The 12,500-nt window shown below is 45.4% G+C and overlaps 1 protein-coding gene across 4 annotated transcripts in view; it reads left to right on the top strand.

Annotated features, from left to right (window-relative positions):
- The window catches only part of NBEA (neurobeachin), a 1,081,445-nt gene that overhangs the window by 277,305 nt on the left and 791,640 nt on the right, over nucleotides 1-12,500 (top strand). For all 4 annotated transcript variants that reach the window (XM_075337333.1, XM_075337330.1, XM_075337331.1 and 1 more), the window contains exon 10: nucleotides 6,100-6,233. In XM_075337333.1, coding sequence (XP_075193448.1) covers nucleotides 6,100-6,233 — 134 coding nt within the window. The remainder of the gene's footprint in view (nucleotides 1-6,099; nucleotides 6,234-12,500) is intronic.

Below are 12,500 nucleotides of genomic sequence, written 5' to 3'. Positions count from 1 at the left end.
CTCCACTATGCTATAGTTCTTCTCTGCCGGGGTGAGTTTTCTACTCAAATAGGTGACCGGGTGCTCTTCTCCATCTACCTCCTGGGACAGAACTGCACCCAGACCCACCTCAGAGGCATCTGCCTGTACTATAAACTCCTTTTGAAAGTCAGGGTTGACAAGGACAGGCTGACCACATAGGACTACCTTTAGCACCTGAAAGGCTTCCTCTGCTTGTGTATTCCAGTGGACCATGACCGACTTCTTCCCTTTTAAAAGATCGGACAAAGGCGCCGACCGTCCAGCAAAATTGGGTATGAATCGTCGGTAATACCCCATTATACCCAGAAAGGCTCTTACCTGTTTTGTGGTAAGGGGACGAGGCCAGTTTTGAATGGCTTCGATTTTGTTTACTTGTGGCTTGATAACCCCTTTGCCTATCACATACCCCAAGTAACGGGCTTCTTTGAGACCCATAGCACATTTGCTTGGATTCGCCGTCAGACCAGCAGCTCTGAGCGAATCCACTACCGCTTGTACCTGAGATAAGTGGGTGCTCCAGTCACTGCTATAGATGATGATGTCATCCAAATATGCGGAGGCATATGGTTGATGGGGTTCTAACACTATGTCCATTAATCTCTGAAACGTGACCGGAGCCCCATGTAAACCAAATGGCAAGACGACATAGTGATAGAGCCCCCCTGGCGTGACAAAAGCGGTCTTTTCTTTTGCCGCCTCTGTCAGCGGCACCTGCCAGTAACCTTTAGTGAGATCGAGAGTCGTGAAGTACTGGGCCCGTCCCAGTCTCTCTATCAGCTCGTCGACCCTGGGCATGGGATACATATCAAACTTCGATACCTCATTTAACTTTCGGAAGTCATTACAGAATCTTAAAGAACCGTCTGGTTTCGGGATCAGCACAATGGGACTGGCCCATTCGCTCGTGGATTTTTCAATAACCCCTAGTTGGAGCATCTTTTTTACCTCCTCCGCAATGGCTTGCCTACGAGCCTCTGGTACCCGGTATGGCCTCAGGCGTACCCTTACTTGAGGCTCGGTGACAATATCATGGTGGATTACGGTTGTTCGGCCGGGTAGGCTTGAGAACACATCCGTATTTCGCTGCACTAACCTCCGAGACTCCCGTCTCTGCTGTTTTGAGAGAGAATCCCCTATCCTCACTCCCAATTCATCATCAGGGGACTCCTCCTTTGTTGTTGTCAAGGCACCTGAAAAGGTTAGGTCCAACGTTACGTCAGCCACCATACATTCCCTGTCTTTCCACGCCTTCAGCAGGTTTACATGGTAGATTTGCTCTGGTTTTCTTCTACCTGGCTGATACACCTTATAGTTTACTTCCCCCACTTTCTCCCGGATCTCATAGGGACCTTGCCATTTGGCTAAGAACTTACTTTCTGCAGTAGGTATTAGGACTAAGACACGATCTCCCGGTTTAAAAGACTTGATGGAGGCCTTTCTATTATACTGAGTACTTTGGGCTGCCTGAGCATCCAGCAAATGCTCTTTAACAATGGGCATTATTGCCGTGATACGATCCTGCATACCCATAATGTATTCCACTGTGCTTTTGTGAGGGTGGGCTCCTGTTCCCAAGTTTCCTTAACTATATCCAGCAGTCCCCGCGGATGTCTGCCATACAGTAACTCAAATGGCGAGAACCCGGTGGAAGATTGTGGGACCTCGCGGATAGCGAACATTAAATAGGGCAATAACATGTCCCAATCTTTCCCCTCTTTGGAGACCACCTTTTTCAACATAGCCTTTAGAGTTTTATTAAAACGTTCCACTAGACCATCAGTCTGGGGATGGTACACTGACGTGCGTAGCTGCTTGATCTGGAGGAGTTTGCACAGTTCCTTTGTAATTTTAGACATAAAGGGAGTGCCCTGATCGGTCAGGATTTCTTTGGGTAACCCCACGCGACAGAACATAGCAAACAACTCCCGAGCAATAAGCCTCGCCGAGGTGTGACGTAGTGGAATGGCCTCCGGATAACGTGTCGCGTAATCCATCACTACCAGGATGTGCTGGTAACCACGGGCTGATTTTACAATGGGTCCGATCAGATCCATAGCAATCCGCTCAAAAGGCACCTCTATAATGGGTAAAGGTATCAGAGGACTACGGAAACGGTGCGTTGGTGCGGTCAACTGACAAACTGGGCAGGACTCACAGAACCTCTTAATTTCTGCGCCGACCCCTGGCCAGTAAAACCGCTGAAACATGCGTTCCCGCGTTTTCTCTTCACCTAGGTGCCCACTCATTAGGTGGTTATGAGCCAATTCCAAGGTCTGACGGCGGTACGGCTGAGGGACCACCAACTGTTCCATTATTTCCCCCCGGATTGTATCAACCCGATAGAGCAACTCTCGCTTTAGAGCCATGTAGGGAGTTTCCAGCCTGGCACCAGGCCGCTGGGGTACCCCATCAATTACCTGTACATTTCCACGTCCAGGAGCCAATGTGGGGTCCCGGAGCTGTGCTGTTCCGAAATTATCTGGAGACACGTTCAACTCCGGGATTGCCTCGGGTGGCTCAACCTCTCCTGCCATTACCTCTAGGGGGAACCTGGCAGGGTTACACTCTGTCCCTATACTGGTGACCCCTACGGCAGGTATCCCTGAGTCGGGATCGTCCGGCTCAGGGCCTGGTTCAATCATACACCTCGGAGGGCTAGGTCGCCTCCCACATAATGTCCAGAACAGGGGCAAGTCTCTTCCCAAAATAACAGCATATGGAAGTCTTTTCATCACCCCCACTTCATGTTGAACCTCTCCACACGAGGTAGCAATGGTGACCCTTTCCATAGGGTATTCATGTAGGTCTCCATGAATACAAAGTACCCCTACTTTATGTCCCGTAGGGTTGTCCCCAGAGACCAAGGAGGCATGTACAAGAGTCACTACACTTCCTGAGTCCAACAAAGCCTCTGCTGTATAGCCATTAACACGTACTTTGCAGAGATGGGGCTCCTCCCCCATAGTAACAGTGCTTACGGTACAAACAGTATGGGCATACATTGATACCCGGCGAGCGTACCGACAGTCCATGGGTTCTGATGTGAGTGGGCACTGTGCCATCACATGCCCGAGCTGATGGCACCGCCAGCACATAACAGCAGAGGTGTCCCTGTTTCGGGTGTCTGACTTTGGGGAACCGGGACTCCTGCTGACCTTAGTCTGGGGTTTACTCTCTGCCAGGGCTGAAGACGGGGCAGCACCCGAGGAGGGACGGGAGTCTTTTACCAACTGTGAAGGGGGCGTGTCCCTACGGAGTGCCCGCCGTGAAGCAGAGTCCCGGACCAACTCCTGGGTAGCTGTGTAGCGTTCCACCAAATTCACTAGCTGGTCTAGGGTACCGGGGTCCCCCTGTCCCACCCACCGTTGAATGGGGGCTGGCAAAGTCCGCACAAACCGTTCAATCACCACCCGCTCAATCATCTGTCCGGGGTTCAAGGTCTCCGGCTGCAGCCATTTTTTTACAAGGTCCAGTAAGACATGGGCCTGTGAGCGTGCAGGTTTTCCCTCCTCAAAGGACCACTGATTCACTCGTTGGGCCCGGAGATAAGTGTTAACCCCCATTCGTGCAAGGATCTCACCTTTCAGTGTGCCATAGTCCTTGGCATCCTCCGTGCTGAGATCCAGGTAGGCTTTTTGGGGTTCACCTACCAAGAACGGGGCCACGACATCAGTCCAACGGTCGATAGACAATTTCTCTCGCTCAGCGGTCCTCTCAAACACGGAGAGAAAGGCTTCTGGGTCATGCTCTGCACTCATCCTCGTAAGTGCTGCCCTTACTCTGTCCTGGGCCGCAGGAAGGACTGGATGACCTGGAGTTACCGCTGGGAGCGCTTCTCGCAGAGCAGAAAGCTGCTTAGCCAACAAGCTGTTTGTCTCCTGTTGCTGAACGAACGCCCGCTGGAGCTGGACATTGGTTTGTTGCTGCTGAGCATTAGCCTGGGCCAGCTGCTTTACAAGATCCTCCATAGTGGCTGCTGAGTTAAACTGTAACTTTGCAGGCTTGATCATAAACATGTGAAAACTGGGTTGTTGCCCCTAGCAACCAGGCTGCAACGCCTGTAGGCTTCGTGGACCCGCCGATCCACCGCAAACAGTCAGTAAAAAAAAAACTTTTTTTTTTTTTTTTCCGGGTAAGTACCTCTTAGGCCATTGCCCTTAGCAACCAGGCTGCCATGCCCGCATTCTCCACCATAATGTGAGGTAGCAGCGTTGCTTGGGCAAAAACGTGAGGCAGTGAGGCAGCAGCGTGTTCACACCAACAGTCTATTTATTGTTGCAGCATAAATAGACCCAATTTCCCACTGTCAAAGTCTCTTCCGGATCACAGTCGGTGCATATAGACAAATTCTTTGCATCAAAAAGTCTTGTTACCTTAGGACCCCGTTAACCGCAGGGATCTGTGTAAGGTTCTCCTAGGCTCACACTCTTGGCCTGTGTTCACTCCACACAGAGCCAGCCCAGCTCACACGGCGTGTGTTAGCTTCACCAAGCCTGGCTCTCAACTGAGACACACCCTGCTGTGCTCTGCATGATTTTAAACGAAAATGCCGGACATGAGGATTGCTACAAAACCTGGACTGGGAGGAGGGATCTGTCTCCCTGTTACCCTTTGTGCTATACTCCCAGTAATAGCTATAGCAAACTCAGAGGGTTTCCAGACACATTCTGGGGGACACATAGCGGTCTTCAAATATTACCCCTGTCACTGCCTCACAATATGTATGTATGTATGTATGTATGTGCATATATATATGTGTGTATATATATATATATATATATATAATAAAATGTGTGTGTGTGTGTGTATGTGTATATATATTATATATATATACGCACACGCACACGCACACGTACAATTTTTTTTTTTTTTTTTTTTTTTAAAAAAAGGCTCAGGTTTCTTTAAAAAAAAATAAAAAGTACTGACTGGCTGAGACTGCCTGTGATTTTAACATGTCGATCCTTTGTTTTTGCAAGGCATAAGCCACTAATAAACCCTCATACTCTATTTAAAATACACACAATGAGTAAATCTCTTTCTTGGGGATTTGAGAAAGCTTTCCGACCCCTATCCTAAGCATATGGCCAAAGTTACTTGCCCCTGTCCAAGCTTCCCACTTTTATGAAAGGTACTGTATTTGACGAAGTTCTACTAAAATGTGCCATCACGTGATAATGATAAGCTTTTATAAGGACACTTGTACCTGATCATGGGCCAATATAAAAATGCAACCAATAAGTCGATGGAAGAGCAATATACTTGTTTGTTGCCTGATTTGATAGGTTATGCGTGACTGTAAATCATTTACAAGGTAAGATGTGGTGCCGACAGTATCCATGCTTTCTGCACAGATACAGGGCACTGGTAGACAATCGGTGCTTGGTATGATGCACTTTCAATATAATTGAGCATTTAAGGCACCCATATACATCAGATGAAAATGGGTCAACAAACTTTCTTGTCAAAGGCCCTAAAGTCATCTTGCACTCCATTGGTGATTAATGGATTTTTTCCGCCATTGATGCAGCTAGCTGACGGAAAAAAAAGTCAGACCCCTAGTGTTTTGAGCTTTGACAAAGATGGAAGAATGGATTTGCAGGACTCCAGTCTTCCGGCCAGGTCAGTAATCTGTGACTGCTTGACGGGAGACCCCCTGTTACCTCCTGACATTCCCAACTCTACTTTTCATCATTCTGCAATGATGACATTGTGCCAGCCCAGCTAATCAAACAAAGAGCCGGGAATGCCGGAAGGTGTGAAGATATTTATGGGTCTCTGTCCAGCAGTTACAGATTACTGACCTGGCCAATGAACCAGAGTCCTACAAATTGGTTATGTCATCTCTAATCCCAAACATTTGTCACTCAGTCATGGTCGAAACGAAACGTTCATTTCATCAAACCAGTCAACTATCCTTCATTTAGCCATAATGTCTGAGTGCGACGTACTTTCTACGATTGCATACATTTGCTACAGGTCGGTTTCAAAATGGAAGCATTGTCCTGGCAATCTATACAGTTTTTGTAATTGTAATCTCTGACTCTAAAGCTCTCTTTTTTTATCCATCCTTCCATTTAGGACGTAAAAGCTATAGTAACGCACTCAATACACAGTGCAATTCATTCGATTGGGGGTATCCAGGTTCTCTTTCCACTTTTTGCACAGCTGGACAATCGGCAGCTGAACGACAGTCAGGTGGAAACTACGGTCTGGTAAGGATTTCTCATTTGCTATGTAAATCTCTCCGGCGCACACAATGTATATGGGTTTGAGCATTGAACATTTTCAGATTAGTGGTAGGAAGATTCTATCAGAGGTCGAACATGAGTTTCTCTGTAAATGCATTGTGGGTTTTTAATTGATTAGCGTTGGCCATTTCATCTGGGTAAGACAATAGATTTTGCAATCTTCTAAGTAAATGCACTCATGGGAATGCAAGCAAGCACTATGAGATTCTCTAATCGTAAAGGTTTATTGATTTTATTTTCAATGCGGCTTTTGAGGTCCACCACACAGACAGTTTAGTCGGAACGTATTATAGAGGATATGAGAATGGGCAAATCACGGGCATAGGAAATGATGGTCATATTTTAGTTATTTTTAAAAGGTCAGATACTTTACGGTTTCTTCATTCATGCTTTAGCCAGCTGTCTTATTACTGTCTTACTCGTCTTGAATGGTTCTCTGTCTCCCAGAGGATGCAGCTCATGGTGTATTTCATCATAGGCACTTGGCAGGTACCCAGTACTCTGACCACAAGCTTCACTTTATACCTTCATGATTGTGTGTAATAAATGTTTGTATTATGAAATTGAAAGAGATTGTTTGTCTGTTTATGGCCGAATTCACACATGCGACACGTATGCACCTTAATGAACAGACCGGCCTCTAAGACCCTAGACCAGAACTCAACACCCATGAGGCTATTGGGATCGGGTCAGGAGATATGCACCTACCCCCTTCCTTTATGGTCTCTGCTTGGACAATGAACATTGGATGTGTGAAGCTGGTTTTAGAAACCTTTTACCATTTGTTCTGAAATTATTGGTGAAGATTACAGAATGTTGACATTGCTTGAGATATTAGTATTGCATTTTGGAGAACCGTCAAAGTCCATTGAAATCAGTTGGGTGTCCATATAATTATGGGTAATGTTGCCATACGCTTTAGACTTTGGCAAAATCCACCAATTTTGGCAAAACCAGCTGACCATGTTATAAATAGGAGGGCGTCCTTTACTTCTCCCCAATCCTGGGACCTCCAAGGCTCAGCTGTAAACTTCACCAGGTCCTGGGAGAAAGTGTTTCATTTTCTTGCCTTTCCACCCAATGTAAAATAAATTACATGGTGCCTATTTAAACCAATGGACTGATTATGCAATGGACTGATATGCTGTGTGCTCCAGAATGGGCCTTGTAATTGATGAGGTTATGAACAAGAGACTCCTCAGATTGCAGTGTTGGGTGTTTAAATATACCGTAGGTTTTCTATTGTGGTCGAACCCTTTGACCTCATTCTGCTCCACATATGTGTTAGTATGGCCTCCTATTACAGCTGGGGGAAAGGAGACTTTACTATTCTATAAATAAAACCTTGAAGACAGCGGCAGAACAGGACGGCCTTGGTTATTATTAGTTCAGGTCTGTTCCCAAGGACTATTCATTTCCGCAAATGTGCATTCCCAAATATCTTAGAAAGCAAGACGGGTCCAGCTGATTCGACAGTCTGAACAGGTGGTGGAAACGCCCGATACCCTGTGTCCATTCGTCCTTATTGACTAAGTATATAGATTGGGGCGGACCTCTTCAGTGCTCATCATGTATATATCCTTTATAGCATAAAACTCTACAGTTTATATACAAATATAGAAATGCATTGCCCCGCTCACTCACTTGTCATTGTAGATGTAGGCTTCGTAGGTGAATATTTTTATTTTATTTGGAGAAATCTAATATAAACTAATCACTGATGTCATACAGTGGCTAAAAGGCCCCAATACACATTAGATTAACGTCGGCCAGACTCGCCAATATCAACCGGTTCGGCTGCCAGTCTGTGCACGGTGGCCTCCCAACTGTCCCCTGACAGATGATGTTTGGGGACAGAAAGATTTGGCATGTCTGATTTCGGATTGACAATCCTTTTGTTCTCGAAGAGGTTACCCACCACCAGAGGGGTCTCTCTCAGAGAATATAGTTGGGTTGGCTGAGCGCTCCTGTATATGGTACAGCCTGGCGAGACAGTGTCCTGCTGAAATCTCAGCTGAACCACTCTCCTGCCAGCAGCTATCTAAAGTGTTTGGGGGGGATTGAATGCCAAGCGGCATTTCTCACTCTGGGCGCATCCAGCTTTTTCAGTTTTTAAAAAGAGACACTTGCTACAGATACATGGCCTAAACTACAGCCTTTTGCATGATGTTGTCGGGCAGTATGACTAATCTATGGGCTCGCTCGTACCGCCGTATTTTCAGTCCGAGTGCGATTCGGCAAAACATCGTATCACACTTGGAACAATGTTATTCTATGGGGCCGAGCACATGTCCGTTTTTTCCTCAGTCTGAACAGGTCTCAGAAAAAAATCTCAGCATTTCCAAGCTGGATCTGATTTATCGGGTCACCAAACGCCATTGAAGTCTACGAGTCTGTGGAAAACATCGGATTGCATTCAGATGACATACGAGTGCAGTGCAATTTTTACGGACTGACATAATTGAGAAGATGCAGGAGAATGAGCACTTTCTCTAGTCTGCGCTGCCATGGGATGCCAAGGGATTCAGGACACAAAGGTGCAATCTAGTTTTTATTCAACGCGTTTCGAAGCTACTTTGCTTCTTCGTCAGGAAAATCGTGGTTATTTTCCTGATGAAGAAACAAGGCAGCTTCGAAACGTGTTGAATAAAAAACGGATTGCACCTTTGATCTGTCCTGAATCTCTTTTCATATTGGTGTCCCACGGCAGCGCAGACTAGAGAAAGTGCTCATTCTCTTGCATCTTCTCAATTATATCAGTCCATAAAAATTGCACTGCACTCGTATGTCATCTTAATGCAATCCGATGTTTTCCACAGACTCGTAGACTTGCATGGCCGTTTGGCGACCCGATAAATCAGATCCAGCTCTGAAATGATCGGGTCGCCAAACGGCCATGCAAGTCTACGAGTCTGTGGAAAACATCAGATTGCATTCAGATGACATACGAGTGCAGTGCAATTTTTACGAACTGACATAATTGAGAAGATGTAGGAGAATGAGCACTTTCTCTAGTCTGCGCTACCGAGGGACACCAATATGAAAAGAGATTCAGGACCGATCAAAGGTGCAATCCATTTTTTATTGAACACGTTTCGAAGCTGCCTTGTTTCTTCATCAGGAAAATAACTAAGATGTTCCTGACGAAGAAGCAAAGTAGCTTCGAAACGCGTTGAATAAAAACTAGATTGCACCTTTGTCTCCTGAATCCCTTTTCATATTGGCAGCGCAGACTAGAGAAAGTGCTCATTCTCCTGCATCTTCTCCATTATGTCAGTCCATAAAAATTGGACTGCACTCGTATGTCCTTTGAATGCAGCCTGATGGTTTCCACTCACTCATATTGACTTGCATGGCCGAGTGGCAATCCGATAATCAGATTGGTGTCCCATGGCAGCACAGAACAAATGTTTTCTATACTGTCCTGGATCCACGCTGTACCTTTGTGTACATATGTGCACCTGCAGTGACCATATATATTCAAGCTCTTTTCATATTGTGTGAACGCAACCCACCAAGGTGAGAGCACTATTGAAAATTATTATTAATTTTAATAATAATTATTAATTATAACTTATTCTTTCTTAAAATTGTGTCAGAACGGCTGCAGCCAGTTAGTGTTGGATTCAGGGTCTCTTTGCCTACATTATGCTGCTCTCAGATGAGGTAGCAAAAACCTGCTGACAAATTCCCTTTAAGCGCCAAGTGCTTTGCTTGCCCCAAAGGTAGAAAATCACTATGTGAACATAGCAATTATGATCCTCCATCAGGATTCCTCTGATTTTGATCTCTTAAATAGTGCACCATGTAAAGCTATACTTGCTGTCAAATCAATGTACAAATTCAATGGAATCCCTATGGATTCGGCACGTTACCATGGATTCTGTTACAAAAGCTGCATTACTGACAAAATGGCAATTGAATTTCCAAGAATTAATTCAAAATTGATGACCAATATGGCCACATGTACTTTTGTCTATTCGCAACAAATGTCTGTCACAGCAAAAGGACACTTAGTGGACCATTCACTGGATTATTTTGTTTAAATTCTACGGAGTACTTCCTCCAACTGCAGCTCTTCCGCTGATTCTAGAACACTGTTAAAGGAATGTGCGAACGCCAGGCCGTGAACTCTCCACATTCCTTCACCAGAGAGACTCCGTGTTTGTAAGCCACTTCGGGCTGAGTGTGTGATTTTTACGGTTCTGTTCAGGGCCGCGTCCACCACTCCGCAGCTGATCACCATCATAGACGTAGCAGATAGACACATGCCACTGGAGTTCTCTTGGCAAAATAACTTAGAAGAGTTTTTGATCTTCCACCATCATGACAGACATGGCCACGATTTTATGATGCTGCTGCTTTCTTCTGGGGGTACTCTGTCTGGCTTATCCTGCTGTCAGGGACCTAGTCATCCAGCTGGCGGGCCTATGCTCCTCTTCCCCCTCTTCACTCTTCGGCTACCCTAGTCCTCTCGTCTGCCTCTGTTGGCTTCTAGTCACTCAACTTCCTTTAGCTCATCTGAGGTTCTCTGACTCGACTGCTGTCTAGTCCCTGGAGTTTTCTAAGCCCGTCTCAAGGTGAGCCGTAGGCTCCGGACCTTTGGAGGATATTTACGGGGTTCCTTGACTGGCCAAAGTTACAAGACCAAGTCCTCACTTCAGGAACCCTAATGCAGAAGTGGCACCTCACAAGGCCCGTCTCTACCCAACCCACTGGCCATTTGTCACTCCTCCCACCTTGCTCTAAGCATCTTTAAAACCAGGAGGTTTCTAACATTACTACATCTGACCAATCTATAGTAAATACATTTGCAATACATTACATATACTTTACATTATGAGGTCTTGATTTTAAGTGGCGCCGGCTGCTACACCTCTCCAGTCTGCTATATCCAACAACCGGACTTGCCAGCAGTAGCACATATCATCATTGCATATATTATAATACTCAGCAGTGTATGCAACACGCTTGGCTTAAAACTCACCCTTTATGAAACAGTGGAACAGTACAACACAGTAGGGTGGGAGAATAACATGACCACCTCCTACAGTGTTTCTTTTTTCTTCTATGCCTTTTCGTCCCAAAGTCAAATTTTCCTCTTCAAGCAACTTTGCGTATCAAACAGAAGTAGTGAATGACGGCACTCAGATAGGGATACTCGGCTTTATTTGCTGTAAATTACAGGCAAAAGCATGTGGGGAGAGAGGGTCTGTGGGCGCGCCGGACGACGGCCGTTTTGTGCTTACACTGCGCTTCTACGGGTCATTTGCGTATACACAGAACTTCTCTGTTGGCGGTTCCTTATTCTCCTCTGACAGAAATTCTAATACATGACTAGTTAGTTCATAGAAAAAAAATGTTCCATTTTAATCAGGGGGTATAACTTTGAAAGAGAGGAGCACAGAAAAAGACAAACTGTTCCAGTATCGGTATCAACAATTGGAGAAGTACGGTACGGTACGTTCCCGTAAAAATAAATTCAATGACCGGTCCTCTATGACAAACTTTAAGCTACTGCGCCTCTTTTTGAGTTTGGTAGAAATCCTGTTTAAGTGGAGAATCTCTTTGAAAATTAATCTTTCTGATCTGATCGTCAGTCAGGAGGTGTAGGAGATCCATCGATCAAAGGAAGAGAAGAATCTATTATGCTCCTCAACAACTTACTATAGGGTTCCGTCTTCTAGAGGATTATCCAAGCTAGATATATCCAGCACAAGGCGCAATATCAAAAGGTCTGGATCAGAAAAACGGAGCATGTTCTGTAGTTCACAGGCTCTATCAAAATAGGAACATATTGAGCCAAAAGTGGCCTCTGTCCCCTTGTGTGAATAGAAGCGTCTAGCCAGGCTGCCTTCATTGTACATTTAATGGGAATATTTTTCGAGACCTTCTTTAATATAATATGTGAAATATCCAGACTCTGATGTAACAAATCTCGCCGAGGGCTTGAGGCAGAGGCTTTTCAAACGTTTTATATAAACTTTCTGTTCATTGCTTTTTCTCCCCAAGGAAAACGCTCCATTCTCTTGGAGGCCGAATAATCTTCTTAACAGTGAGAGCAGCAGTTACAGCAATGTGACAGATTATTGGGGGTATAATGTTGAATTTCACAGTTGCAAATGGTTTCTTTTAAAGTGCTTAGTGAACACATGGCGTTAAATCCATACGAAAATTGCAGATTTTTAAGAGGAATTATTCGAGAATTTGCAGACGTGGAAAATGCAGCAT

The sequence above is a fragment of the Anomaloglossus baeobatrachus genome, chromosome 2, assembly GCF_048569485.1.
Source record: "Anomaloglossus baeobatrachus isolate aAnoBae1 chromosome 2, aAnoBae1.hap1, whole genome shotgun sequence".
Taxonomy (NCBI): domain Eukaryota; kingdom Metazoa; phylum Chordata; class Amphibia; order Anura; family Aromobatidae; genus Anomaloglossus; species Anomaloglossus baeobatrachus.
The sequence above is the reverse complement of the archived record's forward strand: the minus strand, read 5'-3'. Positions and strand labels throughout refer to the sequence as shown.